The sequence below is a fragment of the Centropristis striata genome, chromosome 9 (genome assembly GCF_030273125.1).
Source record: "Centropristis striata isolate RG_2023a ecotype Rhode Island chromosome 9, C.striata_1.0, whole genome shotgun sequence".
NCBI lineage: Eukaryota > Metazoa > Chordata > Actinopteri > Perciformes > Serranidae > Centropristis > Centropristis striata.
The window spans coordinates 27,358,582-27,386,446 of record NC_081525.1 but is presented as its reverse complement, the minus strand read 5'-3'; the positions used below and the strand labels follow the sequence as shown (position 1 = coordinate 27,386,446).

The window sequence follows — 27,865 nt, the reverse complement described above, 5'->3', positions numbered from 1 at the left end:
AGTGATGTGATTTAGTCTGGGAACTGAGAGGATGATTTCTGCTCCTCTCCTAGACGGAAAAATCACAGCAGAGGCCTGAGGGAGCAGCAGCAAAGTGTGACTGAGCACCAAACGAACGAGAGAGGCTTTCATTGAGAATACTACAGACCCCGAACACAGAAACTGTTAACATTTGGCAACATAATGGTGCAGCAGACACAACTGTTTTCAGAAATGATCTGTAAGGTCTTTTTTGCCATCTTCAGTGGGCTCATTGCTGAGCTGTTCACTTATATTCATCCATTCTCTCTAACCACTCATCTGAACTCAGGTTGTGGGGGGCTGGAACCGATCCCAGCTGACATTGGGCAAAAGGCTGGATATACCCTGGACATAGAGACAGACAACCATTCCAATCTCATTCACACCTACGGGCAATTTAGAGTCATCAATTAAACTGAAGCGGCATGTTTTTGGGAGGAAGCCTGAGGACTGTTTGCTAACAAACTTGCCAAATAATTGCATGTACAGTATGTAACATAATGTGGCTATTAGTGTAGTCTCTTTCTTCTTGATTTCTGTTGGAAATTATTTATTTTGTTTTTTACAAACTAGTTTAACCACTTGGTGAGCAGATCAAAATGGGTTATATTTCGGAGTTTTTGCCCAAATAAAAGAAGGGCCTCGTGTTCTTGGCATCTAGTGTAGAGTTATGTTGAGAGATATTGTAATGGAGGTTCTGGTGTTTGGCAGTGCCCTGATGGACCTGGGACCCCTCACAGAGTATGAGCGTCCTAAAGTCCCCAGCCTTGGTATCACCATAGACAGCGATTTTAAATTTGATAAACAGATTAATAGCATTTTAAAATCGTGTTTTTATCATCTTCGTCTTTTATCTAAAGTGAAACTGTTATTATCTTTTAACCTCTTTGAACAGATCGTGCACGCATTTATTTAAAGTTGACTGGACGACTGCAACGCACTTTACTCAGGTGTTTCGGCCACAAAGCCCTCTCTGTCTGCAGTTAGTCCAGAACGCCGTGGCACGACTTTTAACAGAGGCCAAAAAGCAGGAACACATTACCCCCATCATTGCGTCTTTGTACTGGCTCACTGTTAATTTTCATATTGATTTTTTTTAGATGTTATTGTTTGTTTTTAAAGCTTTGAATGAACTGACCCCACAGTACATGAAGGACCTCATCCAAATCTAGACTAGGGCCAGACTTAAAACCAGAAGGGACAGGGCTTTCTCTGTGGTGGGCCCCAGAGAACGCCCTCCTCCACGTCCCAACAGCCCCCACGGTGGAGTGTTTTAAGTCTCGTCTTAAGACCCATCTTTATTCCCTGGCTTTTTAACTTTGCGTGAGTTTTGTGGTCCTCTGTGTCTTTTATTTATTTTACTACGTTTAACTACGCCTTTTATTTATTTTACTATGTTCATCTGTTTGATTTTATTGTTTTATTTACAGCATCATTTTAGATTTATACATTTATTATTTATTGCTGATTGTTATATGGAAATGTTTGTTTTATTGTTGATTCTATGTACAGCACTTTGGAGACGTTTTTGTTGTTTAAATGTGCTAAACAAATAAAGTGGATTGGATTGGATAATGAGGCTTGGTACGTGACTTTTTTGATTTGGTATAAGCTGATCCCTACAATAGTCAATCAGAGCTAATAGCCATGTCTAGCTAAAGTAATTTGAGTGAGATGTTGAAACCCCTGAAGTACTTAAAAAAAGGAAATGGCTCATACCTAATGCATATTCAAGAAGGTGGAGGAGAAGGTTAATTAAGACTGCAATGTCTGAAATAACAGAAGAAGCACAAGGAGTGCTGACAGTAGACCGCTTTGACCGCAGGTGTGTGTTCGCTTGGTAAGTCAGACAGATGGGTCAGCAGTTGGGGAGCTTGTATTTAAGAAGACTGAGACATGAAGCACGCCCAAGCTCACTCTCTCCTTCTCTCTGTCGTGAGCTGGCAGCCCCCAAACAGTGACAAATTTGATCCCGCGCCCCATCGCTCACTGTCCTGTTTGGTGCTGACAGAATAAGGCTCGGCAGGGAGAGGGCAGAGAGGGAGGGGAGGCAGCCAAACAAGTTAACAGATGACTGCCTGAGCTTAAGACACAGAGAGAAAGATAGAGGGAGTTAAAGAAGACCAAGAGAGAATGAGAGACTTCATTGGTGCCAAGTGAGTGGCTGGCGTCGGCGAGCTATATAAAACTACTATATATGTATTAAAGTTGCTCAAATTAAATTGGCAAAGATAATTTCTCACTGAAGATGAAGTGCAATGTTTTTAAGACATATTTTAAAGGTATACTATGCAGGCAACAAAAAATCCACATACTGAGTCACTTATGAACCACTAGAATTTTTTGTAAAGCACTTTGTGATGCATTTATATGTATGAAAAGCGCTATGTAAATAAAAATAAATTTTGAAGTGTGTGAGGGTCTCTATCTGCTGAAACCCTAACCACTGCCTTGGTGTTCTCCTTTCATTTTGCTGTGTTCTATGTTTTTTGGATGTCAGCCTTTAGGCACAAAGCTTTAAAAAAGCAGACACAGAAAAAAAGTTGTATAGCAGTAATAAAGGTGTGTTGTGTTTACAAACAGTAAGCAACAATTCTTGCAGAGCATGGCTTAAAATCGAACATTTGTATCTTTTGCTATTCAGCTGTCAGACACGTTACAAGTACAGCATAATGGTGGATGCTAAAACAGACAAAAAGGGACAAAAGCTTGCACAAGATACTGCTTGCCAAACCCCCACGTGTATTGAACTAATTCGGACTGTGTTTTATGCTTAGAATTGTTCCTTTGTAAGAAGGTGTTATTTTTTGAGGTACACTCAAACTTTTATTTAAAACGTCACTTCACAGGCTTTAAACACAGGACTTCCAGGTATTTAAAATTAAATATCTAAAGGCAACAAACTCAAATATAGACATTTTCTCAACCAAAACACGCTGAAGATGTGTTCATAGTTGTTCAAACTGCACTCTTGAGAACTAAAACTATGGCCAAAAAGAGCCCAATTTAAAATGCTGAGTTGGCAAATGTTGCGTTCTTCAGCTAACAAGCAAATACAGGAGAGCCACAGCGAGCCAAAATACAAAACAAAAATTGGGTGATTTGTTTTTACTTCAGCAGTTGACAGAAAGGTTATGGTTGCTGCCCAAAAAAATCCAAATGGATTTAGAGTGTCTACTCCAAGAGATCACTTATGAATGAAGAAATGAGATAAAAGCCGGGGGGGGGTTGTATCCTGGCACACCATGTAGTTAGTTACACAGAACCATCAAAAAAGGTGTACTTTATAACTGTTTGGAAAAGGCAGGGAATTTATAAAAAAACTCAGCAGGTGACTGGACAAACCATCTGTCAATTACCATCTTACAGTCACCGCCTGCCACAGGCACCTCACAGGACGCTGAATACTTCCTACACTGTGCATGCAGACACAAACACATTTCATGATCTCTTGAACTCTGAATCTTACGTGATCTTGTGACAAGGTGAGAATCCAGTTGCAGTAAACTACTAACAGTAAAGGGGCATTAAGCATGGCTTCTTTCTCAGAATGATTCACGAGTGAGAAGGCATGAATGAATGGGTTCAAGGTCTCACTCGAGGACACACAGAACGACTGTTGGGACTGAATTTAAGCAGCACTGGTTCATGGACAATCTCTGTATCCACTATGCTAACACTGTCTCATTGGCAGAGCTGTTCTCTTTCATATTCCTCTGACTGCGTGTGGTGCTGCGCTGTCGATTTGTCGACTCGGATTAGCAGTGCAGAGTGGACCGCTCTTCTCTATCACACTGAGACAAGTGTAGTGGGGATGCTCCCTTGAGCGCTGGGCTGGGTGGAGGGAAGACTGCTGGAGCCTGGACTGCTGGTTCTTAAATTACAAGTGGCCACATGGGTAAAGTAGGAAGGGGCGAAAATGAGAAAGAGGGGGAAGGCAGGGGGATGTAGTTCTGCAAACTGGCACCTCATAAATCTGACATGCAGCCAAGTAGGGAGAAAGCAGGGAGAAAGGACACACACACACATGTGAACACTCCCACACAAGAAAAGAGATGGGGAACTGAAGAGGAAAATGAAGTGGAATGTATAGAAAAGAGACAAGGGGGGAGGTTCTTCCAGAGGACATTGTAGTTGGGCTCCGGTCCACAACCAACCCGTGCCCTGTCAATTTCATGCTCAGCAGCCCACAGGCAAGGAGGCAGCTTGCGTCAATGAAGGGATGCGAGGGTACGGTTAGTGTCGGTAACAGATGGTGTGCAGCAGAGAACCAGACGCTGCTTTTATATTTCGATATGATCTATTACTTTATTCCTTCAGAGAACCAAACAGCCAAAGCAGGAAGGCTGCAAAGTCACTGCTGAATCACACGTTGGACTGAAACTCTTCAAGTGGAATGTCTACATTTTCCTGCAGTGTGTTGATGACAATTTTGGCTGAGATTTAGGGGGAAAGTTCCACATGTTGAGTCATTTTAAGATATCAAATCCCAAAATGCACAACTTCCCATCATTGATGAGACTTTGTGTTAACACTCCAGATTTTTCTAATAGATGCATCATTTAGTTCTGTCATTTCTTTTACAGTAACTCTGACTTCATCTAATTGCGACAGGACTAAATATGCTGTGTTCCATTTGGATACTTCTGTACTGACACGTATGACAAAATGCAGTGCACTACAATTATCTGGATGCTGTTTTCATGGAGTGTCAAACACTGGAAACCTCTCACCCTCAATGTTCACCATCTTTGCTACGTAGTGGAAGGGGCGGAACCTCAAACTTGTTTCTAAATTGTGAAAATGGCGAGGAAGCTGTAGCAGTTGTGAAAATTGAACTAAACAAATTAAAATAAAACATGTCTCGTTTCTGAATTGACTTGATGTGCATAGCTGACTATCACTCACTGTGTGTGATTTGACACAACACTACCCTGTATAAAGTTATGACATAGTGTACTACATGGAGGATCCGAATGGAGACGCAGTCTTAGTCTTGTCTTATCTTACCAGGGCAGCCATTTTGCCGTAGTCAACCCAGCGCAGGGTGGCAAAGTTTGTGGATTCAGCACAGTTGAATCCATGGTTGAAGCCAGCATGGTAGCCATAAGGAAAGGTGACCATGAACTCCCCTTCATCCTGAGTTATCTGTGCACAGAAAGAGGAAAAAGACAACTTAACAAACATGTTTGAATTCTTTAAATTCTTAATTTAAAAGCTGATATCTAGCCATTTTCCATGTTTGTTTTGATAATGATTTTTGTTATTATCAAGAAAACCATGTTAAATGTCTAAACATCAGCTCTTAAATTAAACTCCTATGAGCTATTTTTGTCGTTGTCATTAAATTTGTCCAAACAAATGTACCTTTAGTTGTACCAGGCATTAAAATGAACAAGAAACTGAAGAAAACAATGATCTAATTTTTTTCTTCCCCATGACTGTTTGCGTTTATGCATGTGGTTATCTAGGACTTATTGGGGTGCTGTGATGGTTCTTGTGTCTTTGTTGGGTGTGATTGTAGTTTTATTTTGTAGACATTTAGTGGCAGAGATTTTGCCAAATCATTTTCCACTAAATACTTTGTTTGAGCTTTAGTCATATTTATTGTTATATAATAATAATAATAATAATAATAAATAATATATTGTTTTTGATTTACTCAATTAAAACTTGCAGGCTTGACTTGCAGTTTACTGACAATGAAAGTTTTATGTGATCCAAATCTAAAATATATTCCATTATTATTCATGAGTTTTACTTCCACTACATCTGCCATTGAGGTTTCAGGAGTTCAACTCCTCAAAAAACAACTTTTCTCTAAACTTTTCTGACTTGCGAGCAAAATTAATTCAGCCGAACATGACTGTTGCTCCAAGGGTTGAGTGTCTTCCCATGAGTTCAGTGTTATTCTGAGAATGTTAAAAAAAATTCAGGACAAGTTAAGCACATTCTTTGTTAATGCGTTGCCCCAAAACTTAAGCCCTACATGTCTGGCTGTGGATCGCAAATTCTTTGTGAAGCCTGGATCCAGGCATTCAAGAGACACATCAAGCCAGGCAAGGTGACAGGCATGAGGAGAGAAACCGGGGTAGAGGCTGAGAGGGGGAGACAAACTTCCTCAACTAAAGTCACTGGTTCAGATATCAAACGGCCCTTTTTGCTCTTGTAAGAACGCAATATGGTGGTTTTATTTTTACACATGAATCGAGAGAGGTACTGTAGGTGTGTAACGAGTAACATGCTCGCTGTGATAATGATGTCCTGAGGGGGGAGTGAAGAGATAAATGGGGTGGGGTGGAGGGGGGGCCCTCTGCTGACAGTGGAGAACTTTATATACCTTCTCTGTGCCAGTTTTTTTTCAATCTACCATAAATTCTTGCACTGTGAAAATGTATATCGCCTATTGCAATGGTTCACAAATTGGGGTACGTGTACCCCTGGGGTACGTGAAGGCACTCCAGGGGGTACGTGAGATTTTAAAATATACATTTAAAAAGTAGCATCCATGCAAAAATCCTTTAGCAATAATTATTTAATAAATATTTTAGGAAAATATAAGTATAAGTTCATAAAATTAATTTTATATTCAGTAGGCTATTCAATTTCATGATCCTAAAAACCCAGAGTCTCCCCCATACCAGGATGGTTGGACCCAACCTGTCATATGCCACCTGGCATCACCTGTCAATCACTTGAAAACTCAAAGATGGAGTCGTGGTTGAAGCGTAGCAGTTAAAGTTTTAAATGGTTATATGCTCACTGTTTTTACTACATTAGTTTGAATCACTACATTTTAGTGATGAGAAATATTTTCAATACATTTAGTCATGGATTATTAGCATTTAAAATGTTTGAAATATTTTTTTTTGTTTCAAATGTTTGAATTTTATATGTGTTTATCAGTTCCAAAGTTTAATAAATCAGACACTGATGGCACAGTGCTCTGTTTTTAAGTCTTTTTTTTTTTCAACCAAAAATGCTTTGCTCTGGTTAGGGAGTACTTGGCTGAAAACATATTTCACATGGGGTACATCACTGGAAAAAGGTTGAGAACCACTGGCCTATTGAATAGAACAAAAACAGAAAGGATGCCAATCAATATCCTACGACAGACGCGACATAAGATCATTACTCATAATGTATCATTAGCGCAGCCTGGAGCAGTTGGGATGTTTGCGTCACAGCTGAGCCACTAACCGCCCTTACCTTGTAATTCGTCATTCAGAATAAGCCCACCTCTTCTAATGCAACACACACAAATGTTATCAGAGAGCAGGCAGTAGGGGATACTTAATTTTAATTCCTCCTTCAAACATTTTGTATTTCAAGCCCCTTTTATTATTCTAATATATGTCTTTGCCATAGATGTTAATATGAAGGTATACGCGAGTCCATGGGCTCGTTCAAGTTTATGTTGTTAGCCATGGTGGATTCCAGTCACTTAAAATAGTTATATAAGTGTCCTGTGACCAGTGAATAATAATAGCTTAAAAGTGAGAGTGTGGAGAACGTTAAATGATGAGTGGCACTGTGTCGAGCTGTTTTAAAAGTCGGAAAGTGGCTCTACGGTTTATGCACACGTCATGACTGTTATTCAGTACTGGCTGAAGTAAAGAGATATACGTTTCTAATGATAATTAGAAGAGATTGCACCCTATACTATCATGCAAAACAGACTAGTGGGCACTCACCCTGTCAAAGGGAATGCCATATTTCTTCAGGATGGATGGAGAGATCAGTGTCATCTTGTGGCGAAGGAAGGCATCACAGCCTTGGGAGCTGCCAGGGAAGAAGCCTGCAGGGGGGGGACAGCAAACACGGACACTTAGAACCATGAAAAACTACATTAGAGCTGCAACAATTAATCGATTAATCAGAAAAAAATCAATTAAATTAATTGTCAACTAATTTGATAATGGAATAATTGGTTTGAGCAGTTTTTTAAAGACAATAAGTCCAAATTCTCTGATTTCAGCTTCTTCAATGTGAATATAATTCAAAATAAACTGAATATCTCTGTGGTTTGTGGACAAAACCAGAGATTTGAGGATGTCATTTTGTGGTTTGGGAAACACTGATATTTTTCAACATTTTATTGACCAAACAACTAATCGATTAATCGTTTAAATAATCAACAGATTAATCGATAATGAAAATAATCATTAGTTGCAGCCCTAAACTACATAATTACCAAAGGTTGGACATCAACTAACACCACACAGTAATGTGTACAGTATATCTGTCTCTTTCCAACATAATCCCATACATGTCAATGTTAAAGCACATTTTCAAATACATGCATGAGGATCATCAAGTAGTGTGTGCTTCCTTCAAATTAAATTGTGTTGTCTATGTGAGGTATTTTCTAGTGACAAGATACAGCTGGGGAGTGTTCAGCAGATTATGCGCATGTTCAGTAATTTCAAGGTTATCAGTTAAGAGCTGACAGCAATGCAGCAGTTTGTCCTTAAAGCTTTTAATTATCATAATCATTTCCTAGTCCTCTAGTCCACTGAGGGTACAATGCCCACCTTTTTTTTCTTCCTGTCTGTCTACTAGCAAAGGTTAACTTCAATGAAAAGACAATAAATGCAGTGCTGCAATGTGTGAAAGGAGTTGCAGTAATTGCATACTGCAGGCACTATCAATTAGTGGTGATCTTTGATCAATGATTTGCTCAGATAGATTGTTGGAGGGAAAAAAAGGATTAATCCACACACTACACTGTCAAAAGCTACAAAGCACCAATTATGTGCTAAATTTTTTGTGTTCCTGGTATAGCAAGACTGCCACACATTATTTAATACATGAATGGGGAAACAAACACCAGTTCTGCTATAATATTTACACGTGACAATGTCCCTGACCCTGTACTGTCTAATTCAGACACTGGCACTGCAGCACAGTAGTATTAATATCATAATCAGACCTTCAACATCTACACTACAAATTAAATCTAATCTGCTTATACTGTATGTATACAGTACATCAAACTGTATATTTGCACACCTGTTTATTTACACACCTGTATATTTGCACACCTGTTTATTTACACACCTGTATATTTGCACACCTGTATATTTGCACACCTGTATATTTGCACACCTGTATATTTGCACACCTGTATATTTGCACACTTGTTTATTTGCACACCTGTATATTTGCACACTTGTTTATTTACACACCTGTATATTTGCACACTTGCTGTAACTGTTATCTATGAGTAACAGCTACTAATGCACATGGACCACCCATTCCACTTTTTCTATCCTAGGCTATGTATTGTGGGCTCGTGTTTTGTATAGGTGGAATATGTAGTGTAGTGTAGTGTAGTGTAGTGTAGTGTAGTGTAGTGTAGTGTAGTGTAGTGTAGTGTAGTGTAGTGTAGTGTAGTGTAGTGTAGTGTAGTGTTGTGTTGTGTTGTGTTGTGTTGTGTTGTGTTGTGTTGTGTTGTGTTGTGTTGGCTGCTGGAACACCTAAATTTATCTGCTGGGATGAATAAAGAATATCTTATCTTATGTTATTATCTTAATACATTTTCTATGCACACCAAGGGAAAAAGCAGAACACTTCAGGAATCAGAATCGTAAGCTACCTTTACTGTATGTTAATATTCCTATTGTTTTCAACCTAAGATATCAGAAAACAGTTCAGTGACAGGATGCTGCTTTAAGAGAGTTTTGGCAGTTCAGGAGGAGGGTTTATTTGGCAGGTAAATATTGAAAGAATGCCAGATAAGCACTGCCAATTTAACAGAATTCTGCAGCAGAGATGAAGCTGTGTTTACTATATTATTGTTAATCCCACAAGCTGAAAAGGGAAATCCGGTTTCTTGTTGAAATGGGTGTGAATTAATTTATTGCCCTAAGTGTGGAATAATCACATTACTCCAGTGCATGTCATTGCATTGTTTGTGTGCCTCCAGGTTGGATTTCAGGGGATCTCTGCTGGATTGTATTGTGGCACAAAGAAAGGCTACAGTACAAAACTGGGACTGGGTGCTGTCACTTCCAAAAATCTTTATCCCCCATTCAACACGACCAAAGAGAAAACATTTGCCTGAAGACGACCTACTTTGCAGTGGTAGACAATTGTGTGAATAAATATTGCGCTATTAAATTTAAGAAGCAGCAGCACAAACAAGACTGCAAGACAAAGGCTACCAATTGTCTTAACGTGGTCCCATTTGTTTACTGTGGTATAATTAATCCCAAAAAATATAATGAGGGTCTGTGCCACCAAGGTCACTTGTAAATAAACATCTGCATCTTTGCGAAATCATTCAAATTCTATAAATGTGTGATTGAAACACATAAGCAAAAGCACTCTTCCAAAGCTCCTGAAACTTAACAATGTTACCTTTGGTGTTACAAAACAACCACCCCCTTCCTTAAAAACACAAACTGCTTTGAGATCATAATATATCCCTCTGACATTTTAGGTTTTCAAAGCTCCAACTCTCTCTCTAAAAACAAAGGCTCACTTTTCTCTTGGAGACAGAGAGACTCGAGCGGCCTCAGCATAATCAAAAGAACGAATTTCTCCTCCATCGCTCACTCTCCCACTCTTTACTGTCTGTACCCGCCAGTGCCTCAAAGGGGGGTCCATCCAAGCCTCCACCCAGTTAAACTTTAATGTGACTGACAGTATAATCGGCACCCATTTCATCCTTCATTTTCACTGCATTGTTTCAGCCTCTGTTCCACCCTACAAAGCAAGAGAAGGAGAGAGGGTCTCTATTCTCTCATCGCCTGCCTGCTTGTTGGAGCTGATAAAAGGTGAATAATGTGCCGACAGAGCCCGGGTATTAATCCCCATTAAAATGCAGCTGGCTCTCTGAGCTCTCAGCGGGGTAATATTAACTTAAAGGCTTCATTCTGTCCTTTTGAGTTTGAAAATTAAGTTCCTGCCTCCAACCCTGCACCCTCCCCTTCCACCACCCCCGCCCAAAAAGTCAGAATCTATGACTGAAATAATGCGGAGATGAGGAGCGATAAGAGCAACGGCTGTCGCTGTGTCAAATGTTTGCAGAGGAGTTTTCAAGTAACAAGACCGTTGTCCCAGCCCCATTAGGCATTCCTACTGCGCCCATAACTGCCTTTTTAGGACCTCGTAAACAGTTGGCTACCTGTGCTGACGATGGCTTTGATAGGTCAGTGGGTGCTTGTTAAATAACGTTGGCATTGCTTTCCTCCACTGCCAGCTGCTTAGATGAGAGGAGAGAGGAAGGCTGTGACTGTGTGAGAGCTCAATGCCAACATTAAGAGTGATAAGAAATGTCTACAGTGTGTATTTTAAGATCAGGGTTTGATATCTACAAATCCAGTACTTAATTTGCTATCACATCGAAGCCCTTTTGAATCTTTTAGAAAAATCTTCCACAGTGAGTTTTGCTGGAGGAACGAAAAGCTAATGTTTTTTTTATTTTGCCTGAGCTGGTTTTGTTGAATTTACCAAACTTGTTTCTGTGGATTATTATGATTAGAAGAGGTTCTCCAGAATCAACAGCCTGTATTACACAGCAACAGTTTGTTAGCAATGGTCAGCTCTTCAGAAATAACAGACTGTAGAATGTGAAAAAAAATCAGCAGAAACGAGTATTCAACAATGTCATGTATAAGCTAATAATAGCCGTTTCCATTTAAGTCAAAGTGAATTTCAAGTGAAATTTTGAAATGTTGCATTTAAGAAAATGTGAATTTGGGATGTTTCAATCAACTGGTTTAGTAATTAATCAAAGCTGCACAAACATTCTTTCGTCAGAAGATGGCAGTGTAATGTATTGCTGTAGGCAGAGATTGCGCGAGACAGAAAACAGTTTGCTAATCGGACAACCTTAGCCATCCACGAGAGAATATAGAGAGAAGTTTTCAGGAACTGGATTCAATTAAACTTATAATTGTTCTTTTATGTCAGCACTTCTTCTTCATTTGAGGTTTCTGGCAGAGCGAAAACAACTGAGCAGTCATGTGAGTTAAATGTTCGCTATGGTAGAACTTATTTGGAAAAAGCGTTTACATCTCCTGTTTAGCGCAATAACCAATTTTGCGAAAAAGACAAAAACAGCCTCAAGCGAGCGTAAAAACTTTGATGCGCATTTTAGAAAGTTGTTGATCAAGCTTTTCTCATGGAAATCTTCAAAATGTGCATCGAAATTCGTGGAAACACAACTTTTGATAATAGACTTTATAAAAGTAGTCAAGACTGTTTTGAAGCCGCAGGTTTGGTATATTGGCTGTCACCATCTTGGTTTTGAGGAGCCAGAAGTGAGTGTCTTTTAGTACAACTGGTCACTGACATTTTAGGCAACCAAAATGTTACAACTTTTATGATCTAAAAAACTTCAAAAAGGGTGGCAAGAACACAGTGTGCATCGTGGTAGCATCTCATGAATCACAAGGTAGCCACACCCTAAATGACAGATATACATAGTTATAAATAATATAACTTGCTTTATCATGTATTTTGCTCCAACTTGCAATATAATTTGCTAATATATGTTGCTGTATTGAAGAAGACTTGGAACTAATCACTGAGACCGTGAATTTATTAGCAAAATGTTTACTGATAGAATAAATCAAGTGAGAACTTGGGCCAATTTCTCATAGACTTCTATACAATCTGACGTATTTTTGCAGCAAGTGGAGTCACCCCCTGTTGGCGCTTAGCAGAGAGTTGAAGAGTTACTTGTCTGTCTGTCATAGTCACATATTGTGCGCCACATATTCCATCCACTCCGGTACAAAAAAAGGAAAGTAAGTGACAGGGGCTATGCATTGGTGATTATTGATTTGTTCTCAGCTCTTTACAACAACAAGGACAAACGGTGTGTCTATTTAATGCAGTTTGGATTGAGGCCACTCTCCGTCATCATCCCCACATCGTACACCTCACTCTGAGCAACTTGCAATACACAAGTTAATCCTCATTGATCAAACCAGTGGATAGGAGGAGGAGGAGAACATGAGTGGTGGGAATAAAATGGAGGGGCCCGCCGAGAAATCTTATAACACAGAGAGAGGGGTAGGAGGTTGAACAAACACTCACTGTTAAAGACTATTTCACTTCAGAAACTATTTATTGGAGTCGCACAAGATTTTCAAAATGTGAGGCCTCCATGTCAGAACCAACTGACATTCAACAAAACTTTAAATACATAAGACACCCAGTCTGACACACTTGTTTCTTGTCTGTTGTGACACATATGAAGACAACATATGCCTGCTCCTCCACCAAGAAGCATCCATCAATGCATTCAATCAGCTTCATCGCATGAGCTTTGTAGGTTTCCTCCAACTCTTTATGCAGAACACTCAGTTGATGCTGCTGGCTTCAGTTCAACCAGCCTTTTCTCCAAATTCAGCATCTACAGCCCTCCTGATCTTTTGAGTGACTGCACCCACTCAGTGCTTCAAGCTGCTCTCCTTTCTAAGGCTCCATTTTAGCACAGCCAGGTGAGAAAGGAATCGATGTGTTTTGTGCGTGGTGAGAAAGTGGGACATAAAAGTTTCTCTCCCGCTGAGTACATGCACAAGATTTTTCAATGTGTGGCCCACAGCGCGTAACACGCTGTTCACCGCGAGGACGACCGTGTCAGCCAGACAAGGAACCGCCGAAAGGTTCTTTATTGTGATTGGTAAAAGGTTCCTAACAGTGTTGTGCATGTTATGCTTAAGAGGACGGAGGCAGCTGAGGAGCACTACTTTGCTTTCTATTCTCCCGTGCGAGGGAGAACCAGTGAGTGAGCTTGGGATGTGTGCACTTGTGCGTGTGTTAAGTGTGTAGCATGATTTTATGGTTTGTGATCAACATTCTGAAGCACTTGCCTCTTCCTTTACAAAGACACTTAAAAGAGACAAAAACGTATTAATTTAAGTGAAAGCATCATCAGGGCCTCACCTTGTGCCAGCCTCTCAAGCCTCTTGCCGTGCTCTGGTGGGATGGCGTACCTGCAGACAGAAGAGGGAAAATAGCCGATTAGTTCAGTGAAAGGTTGCCTTTTTACCAGAAGGACACAACTTTGATATCTGCAGCAACTTTACAAACAATTTGTACTGCAACTTTTTCTCTGACTTGTTTAGTCTTGTTATACAAGCCTCTCTCTGAATATTTTTATATTATTTATTTCATGCATTTTCAGAGAACTTCTCACTTGTGTTTAACATTTTCTCTAACATATTATCATTTTAGAATTACAAAATTTCAAGATCTTTGGCCTATGAACTCCTTTGGCCCCTTAGCTGATGACCTACAAGGATGTTTTATCCAGTTGAACCACGACTTCAAGACCTTTTTGATGAAAGGATTTTGCAAGTACAGTAGAATAAAAAAAAATAGAAACTGTACCCATCAGATTTGTGTCTGGGCTGCTTTCTTGGCATTCAAGATATCATGAAACCACTTTTTGACCTCTACTGAATAAAGTAAAAGCCACACAAAGCAATACTTAGTCTTCTCAGAGATGTGTGTTCAGACGGGAAGTGTGTTTTGACTCATAATCAAAACACTTTTTAAAAGTGATTTTTAAAAAAAAAGTTTCTGCCATAGTCGGAGCTGTCACGTAAACACAGCACAGCCACAGTCTTGATGCCACAGTCATATGTCCACTGTGAGCCAGCTAGAGGTCATGTCGGTACAGTTTGTACATTGACTGTTTGGGGGGATAAAGATAGACTGCAAAATCATTCCTGCTATCAAATATGCACAAATAACAGCTGCTTTGAGGCAACTCTGAATATGCCTGAAGCACTGAAGCGGAGACCATCGCATCAATCACTAAATGGTGCTGGATAACAGCATTGTCTAGATACTTTTAAATAGTTAGAATTTGACGGGGAGAAGAAGGAGGAGAAGGGGAGAGTGGTGAAAAAGATTAAATGGCTGGTGAAGGGCAGGACCAGGAGAAATGACTGTTTTGGGAGTGCTGTTTTTTTTTACTGCCCTTAACAATTTCCATTTTAAGAAATTAAATTACCCATGACATACACCTCACCATCCCTCCCTCTCCTTTTCTTTCACACATGAATATATCATCCAATAGCTACTCTTACAGTTGTATCAGGGATAGCGGCTTTAAGCTTGCTACAGTGTTGCTTTGATCTACTTCAGTTTGTCCATTACTGCCGCCTTTTCAACTGAGGTATATTAACAAATTAGTTATTAAGACACCCACTCTGTGTTTTATCATTTTTCTTTTGCTTTTTTGTTTGACTTTGCTCCTGTTTTATTTCTGTAGCCCTGTGATACTAGTTCCTAATTGCTCCATGGGTAGTGCAAGGTACTAACATTACCAAAAGATCAAAGCCTTAGTTCTTTTAATACATGAGGTAGGCACTGTGGAGTATGTACCATTACATTAAATGTCAGATGCTACTTTTAGAAAGTGAGTTTATTTGTAAAACAGAGTAGGAGGGAGCTCAAATCTGATCCATTCATTTGTGAATTTATTACAATGCTCTTTATTACTGCAATTATTCCCTCTGGGTTGCTTAACCCTCCAGATATCTCAGGCAACTGGGGGGCAGCTTTTCTCTCTCCCTAAACAAGCTTCAACAACCACATGGATGTTTGAAACAAAGGGAGAAAGAGAAGTAGAGGATGAAAAAGAAAAAGCAAAAGATGGAGAAATGATGACAACACTTAAGGGGAGACATAAAGAGAATGAGCAAGGGCATGAGACAGAGACAGAGACGGAGAGAAAAATAATGAACACAAAGAAAGAAAAAGACAAAGTCGAATTCAGTCAGAGGTGCAGAGACACGGTGCCACACTGCCATCTGGAGACGGAAGCTCAGAGCTTCAGAGAGCTGCAGCCTCCTCCACTGTTTCTTACCCAGTGGAGGAGTTATCCAGGTGGAAGTTATTATCCCAGCTGGAACTGGACAATTCTACTGAGTAAATATGCAGCTAACTACCTTCTGTAGCTTTGTCCTAGTTTAAAGACCACAATCATTCTCTACATGTTAACATATGTTTCCTATTTTTACATTCACCATGAGTAACAATAATGAACCAGGTTAGCAGATCTGAGCTGTAATAAGTGATACGTTCCAACCAGGTTGTGTTTCACTTTAACAGAAAACTTTAAATAAAGTATTTGTTTTTTGTTTTTTTATTGAACAGCCAATATGCACAGATAAAGCCCTCTGACCTTGTCTTTATATGGATCACTGTGTTTTATACCTGTTAGAGCCCCACACATATATTTATTGATACATATTATTGTTATTCTGATATTGACCTATCAAAGGCCTCTAGTATCTGTGTATATGCTGTCCGATATGTGCAATTATGAACACCATTTCTACACTAAAATATATATTTTATATATTATTTTATTATATATATATATATATATATATATATATATATATATATATAGTGTAGAAATGGTGTTCACTTTTAATTTATTCTTATTGTTGTTGTTTTTTACAGTAATGATGTTTATTTGACTATTCACTTTGTTTATTCTTTATTTTCTCATCTATAAAATTGGCTGACAAGGTTTGTGTCTTATTGTTTGTATAATAATGTATATATAACAATATAATATAACAATTTTAAATATTATTTGATAAAGTTAGTTTGAAAAGGTAGCTCTCTGGGTAGAGTTGTGAAAAATTGGTGCATAATCCATATTTAAAAAAAAAGGTCTATTTTCATTTCGGCTCAAAAAATTCCCATAACAGTTATCAATAAATTTTCCCCCTCAATCAAGATCAACATCTGTCTCAAAAATCCCATATCTGTTGAGCTGCAACATATATTGCCTTCAGCAATACCAGACAAACTGTCCTACTTCATTGTTTTTCTACAGTCAGCAAATACTTCTTTCCATAATAAAAGAACCTTTCCATAAAAAAGCATTTTGTGTCATATATTGCACTGTGAGCACATTAGTGGCATGTACCACTATATAACTTTTTGAACAGAACAAATTCCCACAGCACTCATTACACTCATGTAAAGGTCTGTGGTAATGTGGGAGTCGAGGGGAAGGAAACAAGGTGGGTGTAAAGTCACATGTAGTGTTTGTGCTGAGCTCGGCTAAGCACTTCAGGGATATCCTTCCGTTTTGAAGATGAAATTAATATTGATCTTTTCCTCTCACTCCCGGTAAGACAGTAAATAAGTACATTTCCGAAAATGTCAGAGTGTTACTTTATTCCTGTCCTCGAGGAGCATCACATCGCAGACTTTTGGGTGTCAATCTGAATCTATTTCAGAGCAGACATCATTCCCAGATGATCCCTTCCATCCCAGTATCAAACTAAACAAATCAGCCGATCAGCGTGTCTCCTCCTGTTCCCTCCCTCCTAAGGCAACTGTTGCCATGGCAGCAACACTTCTGTCACTCCGGCAGCAGGAAGAAACAAACAAATAAAACAACACACGCAGCAAATGAAGGCTTGAACTTTTCCACCTCTCTGAAGTTAAGTATAATTTAGCAATGGTGAGGCAGTGCTGCTGGCAGGTGGAATTAAGTTTTCATGACAGCAGGTGTTTGGGTGTTTACACCTCCACATGCATGTTGCAAACATGTGCAATCTCCTAAACTACTTTCCAGTTCATTGGTTCATGCTTTTCTAATTACTGCTGCACAACATGCACTTCCAGTCTGTCGCGCTGTCTTCATACGTGCAATTAAAAGGACTGGGTGACATGACTATCCATCACACATGTATGGAGGTTTGTTTTAATGAGCTGCAAGCAAGGCTATAATAGTTTTAAAATAGATTTTTCATTATTTTTAGCTTGAATTTCATTGTGAATTTTTGTTTTCAATTTCAGTTCGTTTTTGTTGGTTTTTAAAGTGAGTTTGCTAGTTTTAGTTTAGTTTTTAGTTTTTGAAATGCATTAGTTTTAGTTTAGTTTTTTTTAGTTTTAGTTTTTTTGTAATGGGCTATGTGTTGGGTGCGAGATTCAAAGAGGTCATAATAAAATGTGCCTTCATTTCCTTTGCCTTATCCATCTTAGCCCCAATAAGGTAATTAACTCTTACAGTTCAGGGTGTTTTGAATTTGGTTTCCTGCATGCTCACTAACCAGCAGCTATTTATTTGGAACTAAATAAATACACTTATATCAAACAAAAAGGTTTATGCAGTGTTGCCCCTATATGTATTCTGTGGCGCTGCAAAAGAAAATGTAATTTGTAATATCATGGGCGAATTGAAGACTTTCATTTGCACACAGAAAAAGCACAACATCCAAAGTTTACCAACTGTTGCACCGGTGACAAATTTGCACAAGCGCACTTTGGATTACCATAATAACTGAACCGTGTACGCTATCGGAAAAATTCCAGTGTTTTCTGAAAGCTGGGAAGTTGCTCAAACGAAGGACATTTTCACTATAATTTTAGTTAGTTTTGTAACCACACAATACAGTTTTAGTTAGTTATCGTTTTTTAAAAAAAATTTTTGTTTTTATTTTTATTTCAGTTAAAGAAAATGTTTTATCAATTCTAGTTTTCGTTATTTCGTTAGTTTTCGTTATAATAACCTTGGCTGCAAGTCACCGTATTACATATTTCAAACATTTGGTTAAAAAAATACAAAACAATGTACTGATTTTAGATTGTATTTATAAGGCTTTGCAGCTAGTTTCCCACTAGTTGTTGATGATTTTGTAATTATGTTCAGGGTGCTAAAAAATTGTAAGCCCAAAATTTAATTTGGTATTTAGTTTAGACCTCTTAACAGAACACGCCACTCAAGCGTCACAGACTGTTGCACAGGCATGGTGGTTGCAGAAAGAATCAGAAGACGCCTGAAAAAGTTGGAATCTGTTGAACATGTTGTGTGGTGAGCGGCCAAAACCGAAAAGGTACTAATAAAAATCTTATACAATACATTGTTATTTTTTACTTTTAAATACACATTTTTGCCTATCCCAGAGTGACACGTTGTTATAATATGGAGACAGCATTTCAACAGTTAAATAAAGAAATAGTCCTGTGAGAAAGTAGTCTTTGTTTGCTCGCTAGCTTTCTTCATGATCAGTGTTCATATTGTCAGTCTGGGTTTGTTTTTTTTGCAATCGACATGCACACGCATTGTCAGTGTTTGTATACAAATAATTGATCTATTTAGCATCCATTTACACTTTTGACTTTTTGTGCACTAACAAATTTTGGATCAAACAGACGAAACATAGTTCTCCACACCACCTCTACTACAGCGGGCGGCTGTGGTCAGTTGGTAGAGCGGACCGATCCCTGACCATGGCAGCCTACATGTCGAAGAGACAAGTAAGCAAGATACTGAACCCCAAATTGCTCCCGATGCTGCGTTCATTGGTGTGAGAATGAATTCCCAATGGTGGCAGGTGGCACCGTTTAGGGTAGCCTCTGCCTCCAGTCTGAATGTGTGTGTGAATGGGTGAATGAGCGCAGTCTGTAGTGTAAAGAGCTTTGAGTGGTCGCAAAACGACTGGAAAAGCGCTATAGAAGTGCAGGTCCATTTACTTGCTAAATCTGTGTAAATATTAATACACCAACACACAGACATGACAAATTTTGACAAGAGTAATACTTAGACCCTCTTGGAGCTTATTTGAAACAACGACAGAACCTGCCCTTAGTTACGGTAAGCAAGTCTACAATCAAAGCCCAGAACCAAACATTCAAACTGCAGTTACAACCCAACTAATCCTTAAAAAAACAGATGTCTGCCTCATGAAACCATGTTGTAGTCTGAGTAGTATTGACCAATCAAGTTTGAGTGGACTTTGATTGCATGCGGGTAAACAACCCGCGAGGAGAGCAAAAAAGACTGAATGCAATCTCATCATTCATGACCTGTAGAAAAGTTCTAAGTATCTAGGTGTATACCTGGATAATAAGTTGGACTGGTCCCTAAACACTGACGCTCTCTACAAAAAGGGGCAGAGCCACCTCTTTTTCTTCTTGAAGCTCAGATCTCTGGACATCTGTAGTAAGATGCTGCAGATGTTTTATCAGTCTGTGGTGGTAGTGTGTTGTTTTATGCTGCAGTCTGCTGGGGAGGCAGCATCACACAGAGATGCAAGGCGGTTGGACAGACTGGTCTAAAGAGCTGGTTCTGTGGTTGGAGCCAGGTTGGACACACTAGAGGAAGAGGTGGAGAGATGACCTGTCAACATGTTCCAGGCCATCCTGAAATACCCAGATCATCTGCTACACAAAACCTTTATGGACCAAAAAAACAGCAGTGGACGGCTCCTCTCTCTCTGTTGCAGGACGGAGAGATACAAAAGATCCTTCTCTCCTACAGCCATCAGGCTTTCTTATTCTAACAGAGATTCTACCAGACTAACTGAATTTACCCTCTGGGATAAATAAAGTAATTTTGAATGATTTGATTTTGATTTTTTTAAACTCCAAACAATAACCGGCACGCAGAAACAAAAGTGTTAACCTGGATATCCGTCACAGATATCCGCTGGCTACACTAGAACCCCAGAAATACTGGCTCTTGCCCCCTGAGGTTAAATCGTTGACTGATAGCTCCTGTGTTCTGAGATTGCAACCCAACTAATGCTATATGCAGATCTACAGCAGATCTGGGACAAATACATGTCAAATGAGAGGTTCAAACCCTTTGGACTACAGAAGAAGTCTGGGGCTGATGGATTCATAATAAGCTCCTGTCTTTCCGGGAAGTTGCAACTGGGATACACTTCAAAATATCCCTTTCTATTCACTTCCGTCAGCCTTTCCCTACCTTCCCCTCACATGCTCTGAGGCTAATCTTTTATCTGACAGCAGATCTGTTGGTGTGTGTTGGGGTAGAGGAGTGATTGAGAGGGTTTCACCAAGGAAAATAAAGAGAAAAAGAACGATGGAGGGATAAAGACAGGGGGAAAGTGACAGACTGCTATGGCTGAGATCTTTTACACGCCTGCAGTGTGTGTATGTGTGTAGCAGTAGTAGTCGTTATGGTGGGGTCTGACTTTGATGAGAGCAGAGTTGCAGGGGGAATGGACTTAATTTCACAAACGGCTGCACTATGAGAGGGTAGAAAGCGTGTGTGTGTGTGTGTGTGTGTGTGTGTGTGTGTGTGTGTGTTTTAGGGGGCATGCTCTGTTTAACAGTCCGTAATTACCCCCACCCCACACAAGTGTAAAAGTGAAAATGATTCAATTCCAGAAAAATGAGGGTGAAAAGGCTTGGCACTGAGAGAGAGTGACAGAGAGAGAACAAAACCAAGTGAAAGAATTAAAAGAAAGAGGAAAAAGAAAAAGCACAGAAATGAATGGTGTGCATCCATCCATCTAACAGTAAATTCGTCTTAACAGGGATGATGGTATGGGCAGATTAAGTGGTGGTATACAGAAGAAGGAAGTTCATAAGCAAGAAAGTTCATATGCATTAATGTGTTGGCAAACTTTGCATGGGCAGATATCAGCTTTAAAGGGCCATACATGAAGGGTGACATGTACACAAATAATGTTTAATGAATTAATAAGAAAGGAATGCATATGCACACTTGATTGTAAATATTAACTAAGTGATTAGATTTGTTTTTTCCTGCTTCTTGCACGTTACTACATTTGATGCACCACAAGAGGCCACTCTCATATTTCCTAGTGACAACACACAAATGCTCCAGAAAAGCAAGGACTCTGATGACCTAGAGAGGCTTGTTTGTTGCTGTCAAAATCACAAATTTGTGTCAAAGGTTGTTCTACAGAGAGGAGAGGCCTCTGTTTGTGTTTAAGGTTGTAATAGTTAGTTTTTAGAGTGAGTTTGCTTGTTTTTAGTTTAGTGTTTATTTTTTGAAAATGCTTCGTATTAGTTTAGTTTTTATTCATTTTAGTGATGGTTTTAAGTGCCACTGCAAAAATAATGTGATTTGTAATATCATGGGCATATTGAAGACATGGGCACTTCGGATTACCATAATAACTGAACGGTTTACGCCATCAGAATGTTAGTATTTCTAATAGTTTCTAAAGCTGAGAAGTTGCTCTTCACAGCCAATATGGTGTCATTACGGTAATTTCACTCGTCCTTCTCCTGGATATGCCCACAAAGCAGGAATACACACACTCAGCAGAGGCAAAATAGAAACACTGGATTATGTATTAAGAAAGTTGACAAAGACGAAAACGAAGGACATTTTCACTATAATTTTAGTTAGCTTTAGTTAGTTTTGTAACCACACAATACAGTTTCAGTTAGTTTTTATTTTTATTTCAGTTAACAAAAACTTTTTTCAATTCTAGTTTTCCTTAACTATAATAACCTTGACCCACACACGTGTGCCATGTCTTCAGTGGTCACTTTTTACATTAAACAGACCAAAACGTGCCCTTGTGGACATACCGACTCTGAAAGAGCCAATTCTTGCCTTAAAAAAAAGTGCAGGCATAAACCTGTTCTGCCTTTTAAATCACAGCTTGATGATGAATGTCATATTTATGTACTCTCTCTCACACACACCGACAGTAAGTTGTAATGATACTAGCGCTCAGTGAGAGATGTGAAAATGTGACAGATAGATGATTTTAATGAGATCACAGCTTAACATTAGCACAACATTACTCCAGGGGGGGGAGAAAGGTGCAAGGGAAGCATACTGTGACAAGAAGAAAGATAGGTGAGAGAGCAAACAGAGAAACAAACACACACAAATACACAAGTAATAGTGTATTTGTGAATTCTCCAAGGCGGGGTTGGGCCTGCTCACCTCCTGCAGCGCCACGGATGGTAAACAACGTGGAGGTAAAGAAAGGAAAAAACACACACACACACAAAAATCCAGTGGCAGAAAAGGAAAATAAAAAAGTATTTTTCTACAGGGTACCAAGGGTGACAGAAACAAAATAATAATGACGCACAAAATAGAAAGCGAGCAGGCAGAATAGCTCAAATCCCCATCATTACCCACAGAACGGCTGCTGCAAATTATTTCAGCAAACTTTTTTGTGTTGTCATAAGTGTGAAGTGACAATGAAACCTAAAATTTCAGCACACCTGTAGAAAACCAGGTCATGTTTTTCTTTTGCTCAACAATCCTCTGAGACGTGCTTTACAACATTGTAATTCATGAGGAATCGGGGGACAAATCATGGTGATTCAAGAAGAGGAAACATTTCCAGAAAAACAGAATTATTCATAAAGTGTTTCCATTAATATCTAAAGGTCAAAATCCAATTTGAAAACAAAACAATGTCAAGCACAATCATATATTCCATAAATGGAACCCTCAGGTGGTGAGAGGAAGCAGTATTTTTCAAAAACAACAAAGTAGCACAAATCAACATGTGATGGAAACTAAGTGTTTTCTGAAGCCTGCTGCTCTTGAAAAAAAAAGAACTGTGAAAGATTAGTTGGCATGAAGTTGTTGTGATCACCTTCAGAGTGTGTGTGTGTGTGTGTGTGTGTGTGTGTGTGTGTGTGTGTGTCTGTTGTGCCCTGGTATGTGTGGGAAAACCAGAAGCTTTGTTTCCTTATCCCAGTTCCTTCACAAAACAAGTTCCAACAAAACAACCATTTTACAAATTATCTTTTTTTATACAAAAAGCTAAAAGAAAGCTGCAAAATTTAAAATATGCTCAACACTGTCATTGAGTGGCAACAATTTTTTTCCTGTCGATTGACTCAGCAATTAGTCAACTAATCCACAACAGTTTTCAGAACTAATTACTCATTTTGAGCCATAAGCAAAACCAGCCAAATCTTCAGGTTTCTCTAGTGCAAATATCTGTTGGTTTCTTCGCTCTCTACCACTGTAAACTGAATCTCTGTAGACTGTAGTTAACTGGGAGTTGCTTTTAGACCACTTCCTGATTATTTATGGACCCGATAGTTAATCTGTCACCTATTGTTTTCAAAATTTCGACCATTGATTGGACCAACTAATCATAGTAAGCTGATATTAATTACAAATGACTTTCTGTGATTCTTTATTTAGTAGCATATGCTTGTCTCAAAGATTAAGCCATGCAAGTCTAAGTACACACGGCCGGTACAGTGAAACTGCGATTTGGCTCATTAAATTTTGAAAAGACGAGACAAATATATAACCCTCACTCACACAGTGTCTTCTCTGTCTGATTCATCATGGCTGCCCTATCTCCACCACACAGGCACAAAATGTTCCTGTCAGGCTTCACATGCACTCTAGATGGTGCCATTTAACCACCGCAAGACTTCAGATACTATCAGGTCGCCAGCATCTTCCTGCCGTTGCCCACAGTACAAGCCAACATGTCAGCTGCTGTTTGTCACACAGCTTCTCATCCAACCAGTTTTGTGACTGAAAAATGATTTTTTTTAAAACTGCAACAAAGCCTGCTGCATGTTACTCTCCTGAAGGACATTAATAACAACAGCAACTGCCATGCTTTCTGCTTTTTCAAGCTGCTTTGTGAAAGTTCAAAGAAGCATGCAGTGGATAGAGGTCAGTCCAGGAAGCAGCTGCTAACTGTGATGGTACAATAACACACAACACACACACAAAACGCATAACCAGAGCACAGCTTTGCATATGCTGACTGAGTTGTGTAATAAAAAAAGTTATTCTGCTGGCTAAGTGGTAATAAAAAAATGGACTGACCAGGATTTAGACTGTCCAAAATGCAGGTAGTTGATGCTGTAGAGGTCCATGTCCTCAGTGTGCCAGGCAAACGTGGTCTTCCACATGCCGAAGTAGAGGTAGGGAGTGTTTACACCCTCGATGACAATGCCACACTCCTGCTCCACCATGTCCAGCAGAGTGTTGAGATGGCCAATGTTCCACTCTGGAACGTCCTGAACACAAACATCAGGCATTTAAATGACAAACATGTACAGAATAGTCATGCTTTTTTAATGCAGGCAAATCATAAAAAGCCAAACTTTTCTATATATATATATATATATATATATATATATATATATATATAGAAAGGTAAAATAATGATTGCATAAGTATTCATCCCTAATTCATTTTCTAAGTCGTCTTCTTGTCCGGTTATTCAGTTTGTGAGGATGGCCAGATCTAGGCAGATTTAAACAAGCGCCATACTGCTACCATTTCTTAATGAAGGATTTTACAGAACTCTGTGGGATGTCCAGTGAGCTGGACATTTTTTTGTCACCATCTCCTGACTTATACTTTCAATGATCTTTTCTCTGAGTTGCTAGGAGTGTTCTTTTGTCTTCATGTTGCAGTTGTAGCAGGAATAGTGATAGACCAGAGACTGGACCTCCCAGACACACGTTTTTATACTATAATCACTTGACACACATCAAATGTACTCAGGTGATCTCCATTTCACTAACTGTGACACTGCTGGCATTAACCAGCTGGAACTCTGTTGAATTAGTTCAGTTACTTTAAAGGGGATGAATACTTATGCAATCATATATGTTACCTTATATATTTCTCAGTAATTGATACTAGTTTGTAAAATCTGTTTTCACTTTGATATTAAAGATGTTTTTTTTGCAAATTATTTTTAAAAAGGCCAAATTATATTGACCATGATTTCATGGCAACAAACGAAACATCAAAGTTTTTTGCAAGCCACTGTGTGTGTGTGTGTGTGTGTGTGTGTGTGTGTGTGTGTGTGTGTGTGTGTGTGTGTGTGTGTGTGTGTATGTATATGTGTGTGTGTGTGTGTGTGTGTGTGTGTGTGTGTGTGAGAGAGAGAGAAAAAATGTGAAAAAAATAAAGGAAATTATATTACAATTAATAAATATGCATTTTTCAAACAATTCTATATTTTAAGTTCAATATTTGTAAACCAACACATTTTTAAAATGTTAATTTAAAAAGGTCCAATGTCATTACACAGCTGCTGACCTGTCATGCCAAAAATGAAAAAAAGAAAAGTATTTTTTGTCCCCAACTCACTCAGCAATAATCATAATTAATAACCAAGATCAAAGTATCCAGAAAAATGATCAGATTAGCAAAAACAGCCCAAGCACACATCTTGGGAACACACACAGCCCTCACCTCATCGTAGATGGAGCCACTGACATCAGCACCATAAATGGGTGACACAAACGTCAGGTTCTTCCAGTACTTCCTCTCTAGGTCATCAAAGTCCTTGTGCCGGGGAGTGCAGTACCTGAAAACAGAACAGGAACATCATGTGGCCAGTGAGCAGGGTGCAACTTCAACTGAACCCTCATGTTGTCAAGTAGCCTGCATTACAACACTCAGAATTCAATCCTTAGCATGTAGCTTGTTGTTAGCTGTGTTAAAAGGTGCCATGGGACCCACATAAAGTGAATTAAGTTTCTGTTTTAAAACAACAAGCATACTGACATTCTTAGTTTCTGCTGCAGAAAATACAATCTTTGACATATTTAATAAGGGATAAGTAGTTCCGAATAGTTCTAAATTCTTAAGACATAGAATAGTGCTGAGGGCAATATCACTATTTTAAAAGGAATATGGGTCAGTGACAAATAAGGGTTGGCAAGATGTCAAATGGTGTAACCACAAAACAATGGTAAATATGAAATACTTTTTCCACCTTCTTCCACCTACAGTGTATTTAATTTGAATTATACATAGTATTACTTTATTTTATAAAACATATTTCTGAGTATTTCTACATTTACACATTTAGTAAATATTGACTTGTTACGTACAATAATGTTGCATTGAAACGTGGATTGTATTTTTTCTCATTTAAGTTAACTTTTATTTTCCTGTATATAGATACCACATTTTTATGAAAAAAAGTACTGGTTACACCAACTGACAATGGGTTAGATCACGTCATTGAGCCATATATCAACATCATTATTATCTCACCATAAGCAGTATTTTACACACCCTAAACTAAGACTAACTAGGACTAAATCCTAAATAAATACAAATATTGTCTTTATTTTACTTCATCTTCCTCACCACTAGAGGGAAGAAAAGCCACCAAAACAAAACTATAACAATAAGACTCTTTACAGTGCTAATAGAAAGAACTTGGTGCACTCTTGGTCTTTTTATGTTTTAACTGTCGTAGGACTTTAGATGCTATCAGGTTGCCAGCATCTTCCGGCTGCTGCCCACAGTACAAGCCAACATGTCAGCTGCTGTTTGTAACACAGCTTCTCATCCAACCAGTTTTGTGATCGCAAAAAAAGCCTGCTGCCTGTCATTTTCATTAAGGCCAGATAAATTAATAACATGAGCAACTACAATGCCGTTTCCCTGTTGACAGGTTTATCGTAGATCAGTCAGTGGAGAGAGGCCAGCTCAGAAAGTAGCTGCCAACTCTAATGGTACAACGGGCATGGAATTGATTAGTACTAACTAGTAGTAGAGGTATTACCCTTTTATAATTCTTTGAAAATAATTCCAACATTTTGATAACTTGGTCTTTTTTTAATTTTCTACCTTTGAATCATTAGATACATTTTATGACATTGCTCAACAGAAAAAAAAATGCATTTTCACATTGTTATTTCTATTCACACAAATCAGAAGAAAAATACTTCAAGACAATACAACAAAAATAGAAAGTAGATTTATTCCACTCAGCAAAAGCTGCCCCTTATCATCGAATGTTAACTCAGTTAAAACTCAAGCAGAAAACAGACAATTTTGTTCTTTCTAGACGCATTTCATGCCAATTATAGATCAATCATTGTGAGGAATGTAGGTTAACTTTTTGCAATTGTGGTAGAGGGTGTTCCTACTTTTCATTTTCAGCGTTACTGACAAATTAATGGTCATTAATCATTATGCTTATATTTTAGTTATTAAACTGGACAACATGAGAGCACATAAATCTAACAAAACACTGGTTGGAAGACAAAAGTGACACAGAAGCATTTCTGTGAAATTAAAGTAGCGATGAAATGAAATCATGCACAGCAATTGTTAAGTTAAAAAAGCTTATGAAAAATGATATGC

The 27,865-nt window shown here is 38.8% G+C and overlaps 1 protein-coding gene across 1 annotated transcript in view; it reads right to left on the bottom strand.

Moving 5' to 3' along the window:
• kdm4b (lysine (K)-specific demethylase 4B) overlaps nt 1-27,865 on the bottom strand; it is a 60,404-nt gene that overhangs the window by 26,440 nt on the left and 6,099 nt on the right. The window contains exons 4-8 of the mRNA XM_059341914.1: nt 25,955-26,069; nt 24,569-24,762; nt 13,924-13,973; nt 7,716-7,819; nt 5,032-5,169 (exon numbers count right to left, since the gene is read on the bottom strand). Of these exons, the coding sequence (XP_059197897.1) occupies nt 5,032-5,169; nt 7,716-7,819; nt 13,924-13,973; nt 24,569-24,762; nt 25,955-26,069 (601 nt within the window). The remainder of the gene's footprint in view (nt 1-5,031; nt 5,170-7,715; nt 7,820-13,923; nt 13,974-24,568; nt 24,763-25,954; nt 26,070-27,865) is intronic.